At 43.3% G+C, this 17,588-nt stretch overlaps 1 protein-coding gene across 1 annotated transcript; it reads right to left on the bottom strand.

Annotated features, from left to right (window-relative positions):
* Positions 1-1,229: 1,229 nt before the first annotated feature.
* MEOX1 (mesenchyme homeobox 1) lies at positions 1,230-15,139 on the bottom strand. The gene is made up of 3 exons (XM_044999128.1): positions 14,689-15,139; positions 3,353-3,525; positions 1,230-1,352 (listed from the first exon to the last, which is right to left on the bottom strand). The coding sequence occupies exons 1-3, from the start codon at positions 15,137-15,139 to the stop codon at positions 1,230-1,232; spliced, it is 747 nt and encodes a 248-aa protein (XP_044855063.1).
* Positions 15,140-17,588: the final 2,449 nt, after the last annotated feature.

Here is a 17,588-nt window from a genome sequence, read left to right as displayed (position 1 = left end):
TAGTCCTGAGTTGTAACAAAGGAAACAGCAGGTAATACCCAGAGGCATTCAAGAAAGAACTGTGAAGGGCCGGCTCCAGGCACCAGCCCAGCAAGCAGCTGCTTGGGGCGGCCAACGGTGAGGGGGCGGCATGTCCAGGTCTTTGGCGGCAATTCAGTGTCACTCCCTCTCGGAGCAAAGGACCAGCTGTGGAATTGCCGCCAAAGACTGAAGTGGTGGCGGTAGAGCTGCAGATTGCGATCGTGGCTTTTTTTTTTTTTTTTGCTGCTTGGGGCGACAAAAACCCTGGAGCCAGCCCTGGAAGTGTGACAAACACAACAGAAAGGAGCAGTGTTCTTTCAGAAGACATAACCAGCTATAGTTCAGTGTCCAGGGCAGAACAGTGGTGATTCATGACCTCATTACGCTTGGTTTGATACTTGGTGGCGGTGGTTATAAAAATATTCCCTGTGAGATTTAATGTTCTGATTTCAGCAGCTACACTAAGATTAATTAAACAAACCTCCAGTATCTCATTCACGCAGGCTTATCAGCAAGGTGCCTGCCATCTCAGCTCTAAATGGAGCCCTTGTCCTTGTGGGAATGATTCCTTCCAAAACTGATGGCTGGAGGCCAATATAGCATTTGGGGGGGGGCCACACTTTTGTTTGACATTCCCACTGCCCCCCAGACTTGCTTATAACCATTTATATTTTCAGTTTGAATGATGCAAGAAACATCAGTGGAGACCAGACTGTTGGTTACTCGTGGCGTGATGCACAAAGAAAGCTCTTCTGTGGAATGCTCAAGTCCTTTATGGTTTGACAAATAGCAGTGACCAAAGAGAGATGCTGGATAAGGTTATATGTTGGGGAGCTACCACCGAACCCTAAACTGGAGCCTCTAAACTGTGTCTTTTGGTTCTTAGACCATTATTGGTTCTTAGAAATCCAGCTCTAGTCAGCTTTATTGGTTTCATAGTCAGTGGGTTTAGTTATTATTTTGAAGAAATACTGGCACTGCCAAGATGGCAGTGGTGAGAGTTCAGTCAGACCCTTCTCTGGACTTTCCCGTGTGCCCTTTACAGTCCCCAAGGCATGTTAAGGCGCACCACTTCCAGAGTCACAGGAGGATGAGATGATTTGAGCAGGGAGGGGCACCCGTTAATGATACAGCTGCTGCTAAACTGTGTGGCGTCAGTTCTCTGACAACCCTTCCTGCGTTCGTCGTACATTACTACTGGTGAGGAGCTATTCAGAGCTCGGGGAGGCAGCAGAGTCCATATCTTCTGTGTCATGCTCGTGAGGGGACACTGGCTGCCCACCCTTCACACGTTTCCACTTCATCCTTCGGTTTTGAAACCACACTTTGACCTGGATGAGAAAAGGAAGGAATTATTCATCAGCTCCCCATTCTCTGTCTCTGCATGCACCTATACAGTGTTCTCCTAGCCATGTCAGTCCCAGGATACTAGAGAGACAAGGTGGGTGAAGTCATAGCTTTTATTGTCAGGGAGAGACAAGCTCTCAAGTTTACACAGAGACCTTCTGAAGAAGAAGAAGAAGACCTGAAGAAGAGCTCTGTGTAAGCTCAAAAGCTTGTCTCTCTCACTGACAGAAGTTGGGCCAATAAAAGATGTCTCTCTTGTCTCGCTCTGCAAAATTCTGCATTTTTTTTGGTCAAAATAATGGAATATAATCAAGCTGGTCTCAGTTATTTTGATAATTTATTTAACCTACAACACAATGGATGGAGAAGGGGATTGGGGAGAATTGGAGGAAATCACCAACCCTCTCTGTCTATTAGTAATGTAACTAGTATCAACCCTTTATTTCTAGCTATTAGTCAACAAATGTATGCGCCCATATACTCAGTGTTACATCATAGGCAACTGAAGAGCATGCAAGCGAGGGCTGGGGGCTCAAATTCACAATTTATACTGGATACTGACCGTCTCCAAAAAGGCCAGTACCAAACAGGAGCACATTTTGCTAGGAAATTCTCAGTCCAAAAATGTAGACCAGTTCTAATCACCAAAGCACCATAAGCATTTATAAGGCCTTTACAATAAGGCTCCCTTACACCACTCTGGCAATGTAAAGGAGCCTTAAAATTTGTACACCTGTTTTGTACTCCTGAAGGAATTCACAAAGACAAAGGGAACAATTCACCGAGGGAATAGAGCCTGCCCCACGCCTACCTCTTCAGAAACACTCCACAGCCCCACCCCTCCATGCTGAGCATGCCGCAATAGTGAGCGAGAGGGACAGAGTGTCTCTCTCACACACGTATGACTGCCCAGCTCCTCCCCACCTCAGTGATTTACATCTCTACCAGCTGCTCTGGGTGCCCAAACTGATCTGCCTGCATTGCCAGGGAGGGGGAGCATGACTACTCTTGTGGCTTCCCTTTACTTCCCCATCAGAAGTAATTTTTCTGTGGAGAAGCGCAGAAATCTGCGGGGGCCACGAATTCTGTGCACGCACAATGACAGAGAATTCCCCCAGGAGTACTCTATGCATATACCTGTCCATCTGCCTATCATATTTCTAATAGGCCTATCTGAGTCAGCTAAGTGTATACTATTTCCCTTTCTTCACTTGAGTCATTCCTTTATTGCTCAACTATTAAGCCTTGATAGAAGAACCCTTCCTAAGAGCAGACCAGGAAACTGGGAGCATAGTGACCCTCAAAGTCTACACTCCCCTCACTCTTATACTCACTAGTCAGTTCACAACATTCCCTTAGCCTGAAAGAAGACAGCTCATCAAACGAGAATCTAACATCCTCTGGACTCTTGTTTCATTTACTGCTGGGCTCCTCGGGATGCTGCAGAGTTTGTGGAGCTAGGGTGATCAGATGTCCCGATTTTATAGGGACAGTTCCGATATTTGGGGCCTACTGTTATATAGGCGCCTATTACCACCTATTACCACCCCGTCCCCTCATACTTGCTGTCTGGTCACCCGAACATTGTGGACCTTGAAGGCTTAGCTCAGTCCTGGTTACCAGCACCTGGGAGCTGCCGCCTAGCCTTTCTTATTACGTACCAGCCTTTTGGTTTGTGCCAGTGAATGGGATAGGTCGTCTGAAGGCACTTAGACACCAGTCATTCAGAAATGGTTTTTGCAGCTTAAAAATGTATTTAAACATGTATATTTTTAACCAAATACCAGAAATCAGCTTCTCAATTATCTCCATGTTAAACTGCATTTGTTAGATTTAGTTTTTCAGGTTGTGTGCAAATATTTATGCACATTTGCAAAAGTAGAAACGGGTGCAATGTGCATATATTGTACATACACCCTTCTGTCTAGGCAGGAATAGCCCTGTCAGCAGGGTACAGCTGAGGAGGCAGATATTCCAGAGGTACCTGTCTCTCGGTGAGGTCCAGATTCACAGCTATCTCATATCTCCTGAGCCTTGTCAAGTAATTATGGTGAGCAAATTCAGCTTCTAATTCCCGCAGCTGCTCCTTGGTGAAAGCTGTCCTCTCCTTCCGTGCTTTGCTGCTGGCTTCTGGCTTTCTACTGGAATCCTGGTTTTCTAAGAGGCAAGCATACTTTATGTGTAAATTGCAGTCATAATGGTTAACACAACTATATGCATCAAAGAGAACTGATAGAATCTTGGTTTAGGTCCCAAGTGAAAGCTTGTTTAATGACCCGATTCCATCCCACCTCACAGCATCAGTCACACAGTTGGACACTGTCAGTTTTAGGCACAGAACTGATGGGAGGCTGGAGGCATTGGCAGAGGTCTGGAAGCACAGGGCTGGACCATCATGGACTGTGGGGCAGGCCTGAGGGAGCATTGGCAGAGCTGTGTGGAGGAAGCTTGCACATCATTTGGCTGCACTGTGCTTGTCTCTAGCTAGCACAATCAGGCCTTCCCTTTCACTTACCGTTTTTATATCCATACACCACCACCTACCTAGATTGCTGGTGCCTCAGGGTTTAGTTAAGAATTGGTCTCAATGCCAGTGCACTTAATGAGGTGTGTGGTGACCTCTACTGGTGTATGTCATTTTGCACACGCTAGGGCTAGGATCCAGCTTTGGGGGATGAGGTAGCAAAGGTGCTGAGTGTAAGCCACCCACACTGAGGAGGCAATGGCCTTGGACTAGTGGGTGGCTCTGAGCAGGGTTGATAAGACCCAACCCAGTTGGGTCTGGTGCCTGCAGGTTCCCCTGGAAATGTGTTTGGGTTGTGAACGTAACCACAGAAAAGATCTCACTAGAGTGAATACAGCAATGGGTAGAGTGGGGTGAGACCACTGGTGGCATCATGTCTTTTAGAGTTACTCCGCTCTTATTGAAGTGCCCTGAGCTGTTTTTCGCTGATCGTACACTTAGTTGCCATATACCCCTGGGAAAGTCACATTTCCAAAGCTGGCCTTGCGAGTCCTAGCTGGAGAGCTGCTGTCCAAGCCCCATTTTAAAACGCTCTGACAATGACCATAGCCACATGCAAAGTAAGATTGGCTTACTATAAATGAATGATTCTTGTATATATCTAAGCAACAGAGGGACACAGCTCCTCTGCTTCAGTGTGCAAAGGCAAAGCCCATGCCCTTATGACAGGAACTTGTTCTACAAGTTCTAGCACTGAGATGTGAGCTGGCTGGTTTCAGTGGAAGTGAAAGAGGTTTTGTAGCCAGTGGAATGTTTTGTCTCATCTCAAGGGCTTGTTTTTGAAAAATCTATAATTGTTTAATGATGCCATTTTCCATTGTGTTTCCATCGCTGTCTGAAATGAAAAGCTCCACACATTAGGGAGCATCTGGTTACTTCATTGGGAAGACAGAAACTCGGGCAGTGTTGGAAGGATGAAGAGGAGGGGGAGGAAGTAAGACCACCGGGGGAGGGCGATGTACTTTGCCAAGCTGCCCTGAACATTTGGGCCTTGCTGCACTTTGGGTTTTGCAGTAAATTTTCCCTGCAGCACTCAACTTTGTTCTTTAACCTACTTCCAGCTCTGCTGTTTGTCAATATCTTCACCACTTAGGAAAGTCAGCATGAAGACGTGGTGATGTCAGGGCTGGCAAACACCTTGCAGTGCAAAACAGCAGCTTTGGAACCTCACTGAAATGTGACATGAACTGGGATGCATCAACTCCAGCTAGGCTTAATAAATATATACCAATGAATACACTTATTTCATCAGCTCTCTGCTCAGAATTAGTCACCCCAGCAACCCCTTATCTAAAGCCCTTCAGATTCCAGTTTTCTATATAGCCAGAAGGGAGACAAGGAGAACCCAGGATTCCGCAGCAGCCAGCATTTTGGAAAAAGAAGGGAGCTATTCTGGGGATTAATGTTCACCTATTTTCAGAGCAGTATAAAGTGTTCTCTCTCTCTCCTCCCCCCAACCCCAATAATAGCAATACTATTATTGAGTTATTTCAAGGAGATGCACAAAAGAAGATTGGAGAAGCAATATAGACAATAGTTGGTTTCCTTTGACAAACAAATTGAGCATTTGGTAAATGCTGTTGCATTATATATCCATTGCTTCTGTACAGAAGAGAGAGAGCAATGGATATATAATGCAACAGCAATGGATATATAATGCAACAGCATTGACCAAATGCTCAATTTGTTTGTCAAAGGAAACCAACTGGAATAATCCATTAGGTTTAAATTTAGGATTTATAATGTGTTCACTCTTAGTGCTGCGCATCAGAAATAGAGAAATTACATGCAACTCCCATGAACAATAATTTCTGCTAGGAACTGCCAGCATTACCTGGTGAAATTATCCTTGGCTACATTTCTAAAAAATGTTTTTCATTTCTAACAATCTGTTCATTGTAGCTTGATCTTTAACCCACCTCCCAACCAAATAACAAACGAAGGAAAAATCACCCCAAAATATTCCACCCAGCATCAAACCCAATTGCACAGGTTTACTAGGCAGCAGGTTTAAAACAAACACAAGGCAGTATTTCTTCACACAACACACAGTCAACCTGTGGAACTCTTTGCCAGAGGATGTTGTGAAGGCCAAGACTATAAAAGGATTAAAAAAAGAACTAGATACATTTATGGAGGATCGGTCCATCAATGTCTATTAGCCAGGATGGGCAGGGATGGCGATCCTAATCTCTGTTTGCCAGAAGCTGGGAATGGGCGACAGGGGATGGATCACTTGATGATTCCCTGTTCTGTTCATTCCCTCTGGGGCACCTGGCACTGGCCACTGTCAGAAGACCAGACACTGGGCTAGATGGACCTTTGGTCTGACCTAGTATGGCCGTTCTTATGTTCACAGAAATCCTCCACTTCGCCATCTTCCTGAGTAAACAGACCAGCCTCACATCATTCCCCAAAGGTCAACAAGTTTGGGGGTTGACAGAGCAGCAGGAGGAAGCAAATTTCATAGCTGAGGACCCCATGCGGAGAGGCCCTTGCCACCAGCTCCTGAGAGCTTCCAGCTCAGGAGATTCCCAGCTGCTCTCTGCTCTCTAGGGGCAGCATGAGGAGAACTGCAATCTCTGATGTAGCCAGGACCCAAATCACGCAAGGCTGTAGTGATTGAAGCCAATAACACAAATTGTATCTGCACAAATTAGTAGCCAGTGTAGTCTAAGCAAGGAAGCAGCAACATTCTGCCCTAGCTGAAGCTCCCCAGTTTGCCTTATGTGAGTGAATCATTTCTAAAGAAGGTAATTTCACTGGTCTTTTTTGTTAAGAAACTATTTCAGTCATCTTTAATGATTTAACTCTGCTCCTCAAGTTGATTAGCTTGGGGAACGGAATAGGCTGTGTAACTTGGAGCCTGTGGCATGGGCCATATGCCACACAGAGCTGCTAAAGGGACTGCCTGCTTAATTATGATTGTGGGTTTTGTGCCTTTCCAAAAGTGGAAACTGGCTCTCCTTTTCTTTGCAGTTTTGGCCATCGGATGTGGAAAATACAGAATGCACATGAAATATTGCAAGTCCTTGCTTTAGAAAGGTTTTTCTCTCCAGCACAATCCACAAAAAGATCCCAACCCAGAAAGTCCTCTAGCATCACTAGGAAAGATATGGTGGCATTTATCACAGACTGTGAACATTTTCAGACCTCCATCCTCTCCCTGGATCTCACATCTCTGCCATGCTCACATCTGCAGCTTAATCAAACAGGTTTTCCCTAAGGGGGCTGTTGTGCAACAAAGACACATGGGAGCCAAAAAGTACTTGTGTCTTTGTGCCATAAAATTTCCAAAACAAGATCTGCATCAACCTTTGCACGCAGAGGGAGAGGGGCAAAGTTGACCAGTGATTTATAAAAGTATAATGGGCCAGAGTGTAAATCTGGAGTCAATCCAGTAAAGTCAGGGGATTTACTCTGGATTTACACCAGTGTGATTGCAATCAAAATCTGTCCCCATGAGAAGAAAGGCGAGAGAACACGTCTGTGAGAGCAGTGACACAGAAACAATGCTCACCTGGCTTCATCCTCTGCCCACTTCAGCCACACTGTGCAGAGTTAGACACAGAACAGTTTCTCTGCAAATATTTCGAGAAAGCTTCTCTCTCACCCATAACTCATAGCCTGCCTCTCCCATTGCTGTTATCCAGCATTGATTTCTGCAGCGCATTTTGGGGTACTGCTGGTGTGAGCAGCTATCTATACAAAATAGCTGCGTGTAGCATTTTGTAACAGCTGAGACGTCAGGTCTGTTACAGCTGTGACTTTCCGGGAGACTCACTTTGAATTTGGGACTTGAACTCTGAATTGAGAAGCCGAAAGGAAACGTGTCCAAGTCATAGTAATTGTCATGTTGGATCAGAGTCTAGTGTGAGGTCCAGGCTATGACAGTGTTTCAGAACAAGGTGCAAGAAATGTCCCAGTAGGCAGATGTAAGATAAACTGCGCCCCCATGAAGGGGCCTCATCTTAACCCCTAATAGTTAGAGCTTGGCTGAAGCACTGAAGCATGAAGGTCAGTTGGTAGTGCATGTACAGGGACACATTTGGTTGCTAGATGTGCATGGGGTTTCCTAGCCAGTTGCTATGCACCTGAAGTTTTAATTATTGACATTTTGTAAATTTCTGTAGTTTTTTTCCCCTTCCAATCAATAAAGGGGTTACAAAAACATTGGAGTGTCTGCATAATGTCTTTGAAGTAACGTTTTCTCATGCTAAAGGCTTTTGGGGCATATTTATTCTAGCTAGTTAAAAAAGCAAGATGCTGAAAGATTTGCTGTTATGGAACAAGTCACAGGATTCCAAAATCTCAGCTAACAGGATGTGTGTGTGTGTCTGTGGCTTTCACCACGTGCATTCATGTTGTCCAAGTTAAATGATTTCATAGATAGCTGACTCATTTGACATCTGTTCCTAAAGTAACTAGAAGTTCTTATCAGTGTGCACCTCAGGGAGGTATATTACCTGTCAAACTATTTCAGATGTAGCTCTACTCAAGGATAACATGATCAACATGTAAAGTCCTCATAATCTAGGGAACCAGTTTTCCTTTGGTCCCTCTGAGGTCATCCAGAGGGGGAGGAGAGTTTCTGTAGCTGTTTCATTACAATTAAGTTAATCATAATTTCCAAACCACTGAGTCTTCCTAGATTCTGACAACACTTAGTTGTTTAGCTTGATTTAGCATTATCTCTGCTAGATTAGCACAAAATTAGAACAGTCTAATTGCTAAAGTAAAAGGTTTGATGTAAATGAACATCCCAAGCCAGCCCAGGGCTGGGGCAATTAAGCATGCCACCTGGTGGCTTTTGATATGTTTTCTTCCTGCCTTAACTGTACTTGTGTTGACAGGCGGATGCCTGCAGAAAAATCCAGTTAAACTCAGCTGGTGAATTGACATTTTACACTTTCTTATGAAAAGACGTGTCTACGGAAGAGACTAGCCAGTAGCAGCAGTAATCGTTTCATATATTACACAGCCCAGGTCTAAAGAAAGAGGTGCAGGAAAGATCACTATAAAAGGTGAAGGGATAGTCATTTTTTTCTTCCCTAATGCAGGTTCAGGTCAGTGCTACTCTGATAAGTACAGGCAGGATGTGCTGAAATTTGGAACTGAAACTTACAAAAATATTACAAAAAATAAGAAAGATCTCCTACAGAGACTTCTGCAGCTTCAGCATTTGTTTGCTGCAAGCAGAGCAGGGTGGATCCTTGGGACAGTTTTCATATTATTTATTTGCTGTTTGTATAGCACCCTCAGTGTGATGGATACTTTAAAAAGAGCCAAAACAAATAAGGTATCTGCCCCAAAGACCCTACAATAGAAAGTTATACAGGGAGATCACAAAGGAAGGGGAATAAGGAGGCAGGGAATGTGCAGTGTGAGCAAATTCAGCAGCATTGTGTTAGTTCTGCTGTCTTTTTCCCCCTGAAATGTTGAATTTAGTCTTGATGATTTTAACATTTCAGCATGTCTGAGAGCTTGTGGAGGAGAAGATGTCTATGGTTTATGGGCCAGTTCAAAGAGGTGTTTCACAGTAATAGCTCATAATTGATTTATGTAGCTGAAACTTGCAAAGTGCTTTGAGATCCTTGGTAAAAAGCATCTAGATATCCAATGTGAATTATTATTTATTAATAAGCTGCAAAAATGGGCTACATTAAGTGAAAAGCTCATTGTATTGTCCCAGAGTGCTGTATCCTCCTCTCAACACACACAGGATTCTGATTGTTCTGTCTTTTCACGCACATATGGTACATCTAATGTGTCATTTACAAATCAGTCAAAATTCAGCCTAATTATTGCAGCATATTTCACCCAGAATGTTTGAATCTTCCTGTCTCTGTTTGGTCAAGTCTTCACTTAATCACAGATGTGGAAGTGAAACACCTGCCATTGATTCACCAACCTTTCCACTGCTCTTGCCCTCTGGCTTTTTATTTGCATCTCAGGTTGTGACTAACTCTGACTTCAGCATCTGCTAACAGGCACATTAGAATCTACATGCTTTTTAGGGCACCGTGACTGCAAATGCAGGTCAACCATAAAAAAACCTCCGTGTGTCTCTGCCATCCGTGGTATGACTAGTAGAGGCTCTCATGGGAGATTTTGTTTGAAATTTGATGGAGGACTGTAAATAGGGTTAATATTTTACTTAGGCAATAAGACAAGGCAGTGTATGTTCTTTCAAATGTAAAAGTAAATATCAGAAAACTAGGCCAAGCACTTATTTAATCTTCTAGTAGGCTTCCTGCAGTATACAGCTTCTTATTTACTATTTGTATTGCATATAGAAGCCCCAGCCAAGATCTGGGCCCCACTGTGCTCAGTACGGTATGTGCGCATAGCGAGAGTCCAGGCCTGCCCCAGAGAGTTTACACACTAAATAGAAAAAGGAAAACAGTCACAGAGCAGAGAAGTGACTTACCCAAGTCAGCTACAGAAGCAGGAATAGAACCCAATCCTCATGCGTCCTAGCTAGAGCCATTATACTATGTGCCTTCTCAGTTCATTATACAAAGTTTAATTACCAGTTTGTTCAAGGGACAGTTGGGCAAGTCACATATTTTTAGGTAGATTTCCTTACCTGTGTTATTACATTATTGAGATAAGAAGGGTTTTAAAAATTGAATTTACTTCTCACGGTTTTGGCTGATCTTTTACTTTGCACACTTCACTGAGTTTGGAAAAGGGAAATAGGCTGGTCAGTTTGTTTTATTTATAGACTATTTCTGACCACTTTCACTTTCTGGTTCTAATGCACCAGCACACTGGTGTAATGTCTAGGTTGCAACACTGCAGGGGGAGTGCTTAAATCCAAAATTAAGATTATTTTAGTTGGGTATTAAAATGATAGGGCTATTTTCATTGATCCTTGGATTTATAAAACCTTATGTTTTGCATCTTAAGTGAACTGACACTGTCCTTTGAAATTTTTGTAACATATTTTAGGCTTTTTCTAGGATAAAAGGCAGCATATGAATGTAAAATGTTGTAAATGAATCCTTGCACATTGTCGTCCGATCTCATCTCTGATACATCCCCATTTAAATTCTGCATGTTTTCATTTATATAAAGATAATGGACCAAATTCTGCTCTCAGTTACATCAGTACAACTCCCCCAGATTCAATAGCGCTTACCAGCGGATAAACATTTGTAATTGCTGATATATAAACAGAATAACCAAATTTAATTTACTGTTTCCTGTGTTCTAGTGTGACCTGTTCTTACTACACGGTTTTCTAGTTTGTTGAGTGATAGAAAACTGAAATATCCAAACTGTCTATGTGAATGAGTTGGGTTTCTGCCAGGATTCTGTGTTTTATTTGTAAATGTGTGTGGCTAGACATGGACAGGCTGGACATGTCTTCTGTGCTGCGGCCATCTGGAAAATGCAGAAAGTCTAAAATGAGATTACAGAAGCTTGCTCTGGGTGCCATATATGCCCCACACAGTCAGTGCCTGGGGGGGTTTATTAGTCACTCCGACACTCAGACCATTTGTTGTTTTATTTAAGAGCTTGTTTAAGTGCCTGTGGCATTGTTTGTTTACTTGGTAACCGTCATTTTATCATATGGAAAACGTAGAATACCATAAGTTACAAGTCAGTTTAAAACTCCTTGGCTTTTGTAATGTTGGCAATTGCAAGGCATCATGTTAAAGCCATTTTTATATGTGATGGGGATGGTTGCACAGTATTGAAAATCTGGTGAAATCTATAAAGACAATAATTGGAAATGTTAGGGCTGATGTACAGGAGAACTACTGCAATGATAGGTGTGAAAACAAATCCTAGCCCATCTTCTGCCTTGACTTTCTTGGGCATACCTAGGTTGTCAGTCAGGGTAGACCAGAGCCTCTTACTAATAAAAGTTAGTAGAAAAGGGGTGTGGGTGTAAGGTATGTACATGAGTACTTGCGCATATTAATATTGCTGTGACTGCTACTGCCCGTACTAGGCAGTTATATAAATATGTTTAAACATTACAGCATTTCAATGAAGAATTCATGGATTAAGCAGAATGGTCAATCTTTCTTTTACACAGAGAGAACACTGTAAGTCTCCCTGTTTATCACAGAGGTAAACTTGTTTTGGACTTTTTGGGGAGCACTATACTAGCAAAGAGCCCAATCCTGAAGTCCCTATTGCATATCCTCTGCTGAATATGGACCAAGAAAGAATTACAGGATTTGGCACCAAAACAAATAATTGAAATTCTATGCCTGTGCTACAGTACAGCAAAGACAGTAGCTGGTAAGACACTATCACATAGCTCTGTATAATAGAGTATTAACTTGCAGCATGTCTCAAGGTGGTAGATAATTGCTGTTTCACTTTATTAACAACTGCTAACTTCTGAAGAGCGCACTCTTTGGACACTTGGATTTTGCTAAAGCAAACTGGAGCCAATTCTCAGGAGGAAGGAGAGGAAGCGTGTCCCACTTATAACAAACTATAAATGTGTGTCCAGCTGCATTTCAAGGAACTGCCATTAGATTTCAGGAAATCAGAATGTTTAAAGAGACAGGACTTTCTCCCGGTTTGTTTTATTGTATTTTATTCTGGAGGAGGGGAAGGAGTAGTACTGTTAATTTTATCTGCTGCTTTATCAGCACAGAAGTGAATGAAATGAAAGCAGCAATGGAATCACCTTTGAGACACTGTCCGTGCAAGGTGTTAAACTAGAGAAGGAGGAATAATGAAAACAGTTGGCCAGAAGGTAGAGAATCATTTTATATTTCAGTGATGTCGTGTGTAGCAGCATTGGTTACAGCTCCTCTGTAATGACAGGCGTATGGGTTGGCAGCAAGTGGGAGGAGAGAGTGGCAAGGTTTGCTCACAGCAATAAGAGGGTGAAAGGTGTCAGGGACTATTTGTCATCTGCTTAACACATGAGGACATGCTTTGGAATCCCATTAAACTATTAAGAATAAAGATATCCATTAATGGGAATGTAGTGAGATGTCCCGGCTACTTCTTAATCCCATAAATTCTTTAAAAAAACCCTAATGACTTGCAATATTGTTGTTCTGTTCTGGAAAAATTGTTCTTTGTATTATTTTTATGGTCATTTGTTGCCTGAAAATCCTTTATGGGTTTGGATGTCCAAAAATGATATCAAGCTTGGTTTCTAGAGACTATGAAATATCTAAGGGAGTAGTTTAGAGTCTGGGACTCAAAGAGGTTTGGGTTATTATCTGTTTCAGATACTCACAGACAGCCTGCCAATGTCTGGAGGGAACTGAAATGGGAAGCTCTCTGGAGCAAGATTAGGACTAACAATGGCACTGACAGAACGAGAGAGAGAGAGAGAGAGAGGATGATATTGGAGTTAAGGTGTTGGGTAGAAAGTCAGGAGATCTGGGTTGAATGCCTAGCTCTGCCCAGGCAGCTCGTGTCACTTTGGGCAAGTCATTTAATCTCTCTGTGCCTCAGTTCCTGGTCTCTAAATTGGGGATGATATTTCCCTGTCTCCCAAGGGTGCTGGGAGAATAAATGCATCAATGTTTTTGGTGGGCACAAATACTTCAGTGAGGGACTCATAATAAATACCTAACTCATTAGCTTTCTTAAGAGACACTACCGGTTTCTCCATGTCTATATTTCATACTGACAGCAGCAGCAAGTCTGCAGCAAAGTATCCATGAGATCCTTGAAAACTAGGAGGTGGAAGATTTTCATTTTCAAAGTTGCAACAACACAATTAAACCCACCTGCACTGTTCTTCTTATAGCTGAAGACAACATGTCCTGGTTATGTCTAATGGGCAAGTCATTAATACCAACTCGACCACTGATTTTGGATTTGAATTGAAAGTATTAAATGCTCAGCCAAACTGACACAAAGGTGGAATGTGTATCAAAGGGGAGGGGAGGAGGCATCTTCAACTGCAGACAGCTGAAAACGACCTTCCATGTTTGACTGCATTTAACCTGCACTGCGCTACAACATAGCTTCCTACAATGGGCAGCTCTAGATAGCAGAGGTCAGAGCCTAGATTCTGCAGTGGTAGGTGCATTAGCAATGAAGATGGAGAGACAGGTCAATGCTATTCAGCTCTCAAATGATTTGTAAACTTAGTTACATAATTTTCCTGTTAGATTCTCAGCACCTAGCAATATAGATGCTACCTGAAGTCAAGTTAAAGGGCAGAATGAGTGTCCCCCTTGGAGCTCGCCCTCATGGTACAGGACCCACGGCTGCAGAAGAATGCATTTAGCAATCCAGGGATCCACAGCTTTCCTGCTGTCTCCTCCTTTATGACTCGGGGTGTGAGCTCTGACAGTGATTTATTCCCAGTGAATTTTGTGTTACTTTTGAGTGTCTCGATCCTTTTCTAATCCCTTTAATCTTAGCGACAGTAACCAGCCCAGAGCCTGTTTTGCTTTTCCCTGTTTCTAACACACTCCCACAGGCTGCCTGTTCTTTGACACCCCCCATCACTTCACACTTGGGCAAATGGCAGCCACACAATGTATCTGCTCCTTATTTAGGGCTGTGCTCCCAATATATGGGACACCATGTGATTCTGTCTGACACTTACAGAAAGGCCGAGGGAGCTAGTTCAGGCCCAAGATCTGGAAAAGCTACATAAATACAAGGCAGCAGCAAACAGAAAGCCCTCTACTTCGGTAGTAGTGCTCTATATCGCCAGCTACACTCTTCCCTCGTCGAGAATTCTGAAATGTAATTCTCACTGGTTTCCTTTCCTAATCTCTGCTGTAGAACCTTACAGATGTTCTGACGCTGTGAACTTTGCTACCGCAGATCCCTGGTGACATGCCACCTACCTGAGGTTTCCTTTTTCCTTTTGGATGCCTTTTTCTCAGTTTCATTTGTAGTGTTTCCTGGTACCCCATAATCTTCATTCATGCCCCCTGCAGCAGCCACTAGGTTTGGGCTGCTGCTTTCTAGCTCCCCAGAACCCAAGGCCAGTCCTGGATTTAGCCGCCTTCTGGCCTCGGATGCTGCAAAGTGCCAGTCAGAATGCTGGAAAGAAGGGTGCTGCTCTGCGAACATGCGTTCCTCTCGGGGGAAGCTGTGCGGGGCAGTGGCCAAGCAAGAGGCTGAGAAATCGGAATATGCAGCAAAGTCTGGTTTTTGATGGAATGAGAATGGTGCTTGTGGGTAATGATGCGCTCCTGCTGCTGTGCTGAGCTCCGAATGGGCATTCCGCAGGCACCCCCAGAGTGGGGTCGTGGGACGGGGACTTCGCATACAGCTACTCACGGAGGGATCCATTGCTGGCTCTATGCTGTCTGTGCTCCGAGATTCGTAACTGGATTTGGCTCAGGCTTCAAGGATATGAAAGAGGGGAAAAAATAGCTCCAAACTTGTATGGAAAAACAGGATTGGATCTCCCCCACCGCCTCCCCTAAAAAATGGTTTGTGGATTTTGTTCTATTGCAAATTTGTTAGTTTGGAAGCTTGACTAAACTTCCGCATAGTCCCAGCTGGAAAATCCCAACCAGATCTATGCAGCAATTGGGCTGAACAGTTTCCCAAGGCCTGCAGCTGCCTCCCTGTGAAATGCTGGACATGGGTGAAACACTTTTTAAATACTGTGCCGGGCAGCGAGTGACAAGTTTGTGAAGTGAAATGTGAGAGTGGGGAGGGAGGGGTTAACCTGCATACACTCAGCCCCTCCAACCAAAGCAAAGCAGGCAACTATTAATCATCCGAAACCTTATATGCACATCTAATGGGATTTGCAGATGGAGACTTTTAAAGAAACATTGTCTGTATTTTTTATAAAGGGAGAGAGCAGCACACAAAAAGGCTTTAATGTTTCCCTACAACACTATGAAGTTATTTTTATTGCACTGTTAACAAAATTCCCCAAGTCTTGGACTTGGAAAAAGCCCTAAACCAGATCCAGAATTCAACAGATGTCAAATTCCAGGGACTAAAACAGGGGAAATAAAAGCAAGAGAGAACTTCACTGATTGCATTTGATTTAAGGGCCAATCAAAGGGTAAAAAAAATTAAACCTGATATTTTTATCCAAGGTTTTGTGAGTGACTTATGTTGACTTTTTACAAAGAGGGATTTGCTGATATGTGGTTTCTGCTGCCAATGGCAAAGAATCATCCCTTTTTGTGTCCTACTTTCCAGAGGATTGTCAAAATGATACTTTTCTCCAAAGAAGTCTCTGGTTTTCATGCCAATGGGAGACACATTTTTCATCTTTTGTTGAAAGTTTTATAGTTTTTGTTAACAGAAAACAGATTCTCAGACCTTAAAGCCATCACAGTTGAAAGGATATTAGCAGGGAATCTGCTCTCTATCTCTTTCCCAAAGAGAAGTGGTGGCAGAGAATAGTCAGAACATGTCCTTCTGGAGAGTTATGCTAACAGTACTGTAACTTGTGTCAGGGCTGTAGCCTCCAGCACTCTCTACACTGTATAGTTAGATATATATTTCCATAGTCTGCCAGCAGTCATCTCCCACACTGGTTTCCCAAGGCCTTGCTATATTGTTAGTCTAAAATATAAGTGACTTTCAGGAAGAAATAACATTTAGCAGGTGCTTGTTTTCAAATGGCACTTCAGAGAAAAGTGGCAGCATTCTGTTGCCTTTGGCATGTCACTCAGGAAGGTGAAAGACATCCTACAGCCTAGATAATGGCATATAACATGCCTTTTCCTTTACTGATAGACCACAGAATACTGAAGTCCTCAGTAATTCCTTTTGGAACCCTGCCACTTGGTGAATGTGACCTGGAAAGTTTAGCACCAGAGTTATGTCATCTCTGGCCCGCTTGTGATATGTAACATTGTTGGTCTACTGTACCTAGCTAGGATGATGCATCCTGGAAGAATATTTTCACTTACCCACTGGGCTCCTGGTCTTTCTTCAGAAACATAATTTTGCTGCAGTTAATGCATTGAAATTAAACACTAACGTGCTTACACTATATATGGCTTGTTGCAAGAAAAGATGCTTAGACCTTTTGGGTTTGTCTGCACTGCAATGAAACACCTGCGGCCGGTCTGTGTCAGCTGACTTGGGCTTGCGGGGCTTCGGCTGCAGGGCTATACAATTGCAAGGTGGACATTTGGGCTTGAGTTGGAGCCTGGGCTCTGGGACCCCCCAAGGGAGAAGGGTCCCAGAGCCCAGGCTCCATCCTGAGCCTGAACATCTAGGCTGCAATTGTATAGCCCTGCAGTACGAGTCCCGTGAGCCCGAGGCAGCTGACATGGGCCACCCACGGGTGTTTTATTGCAGTGCAGACAAACCCTTTGTCATCTTGGCTATCTAGACTGTAAGTTCTCCAGGGCAAGGTGTATCTGCACAATGGGGCCTTGCCTTTGTTTGGGGCCTCTATGAACCATTATGATATGAATAATTAATAATAACATTTGAAGATCTGTAAGTCACGTCAAGCAGACAATGCAAACTGATTACTGGTCTGATTTTTCTGGCCATGATATCTCAACCAGGGCTCACATTAGTTAGTGATTTAGTACTACAGATAGCAAAATAAACAGGCATTTTAAATTCCCACTCCTCTAGCATCTTGGAACTAGCAAGATGATGTCAAACAGAGTTGCTCAATCTCTTTGCGTCTATGTTGCATCCCATTCCCGTGCTGTATTTTCGATATTTGGATGTGAGCTCCTCCGGACAAAGAGCTTGTCATCTTACATGTCTGTGAAGGTCCATGCTTACCTATATTATAAATAAATAA

Source organism: Mauremys mutica, chromosome 25, assembly GCF_020497125.1.
Source record: "Mauremys mutica isolate MM-2020 ecotype Southern chromosome 25, ASM2049712v1, whole genome shotgun sequence".
Taxonomy (NCBI): Eukaryota; Metazoa; Chordata; order Testudines; family Geoemydidae; genus Mauremys; species Mauremys mutica.
The sequence above is the reverse complement of the archived record's forward strand: the minus strand, read 5'-3'. Positions and strand labels throughout refer to the sequence as shown.

What these genes read in the sequence shown, in the direction of transcription:
- MEOX1 (XM_044999128.1), bottom strand. Translation starts at nt 15,139, where the DNA reads ATGGATCCCTCCGTGAGTAGCTGTATGCGAAGTCCCCGTCCCACGACC. An exon ending in AAGGAAAAAGGAAACCTCAG is followed by an intron (nt 3,526 to 14,688) that starts GTAGGTGGCATG and finishes CTTGCCTCTTAG; the next exon opens with AAAACCAGGATTCCAGTAGA. An exon ending in TGGACCTCACCGAGAGACAG is followed by an intron (nt 1,353 to 3,352) that starts GTACCTCTGGAA and finishes TTTCTCATCCAG; the next exon opens with GTCAAAGTGTGGTTTCAAAA.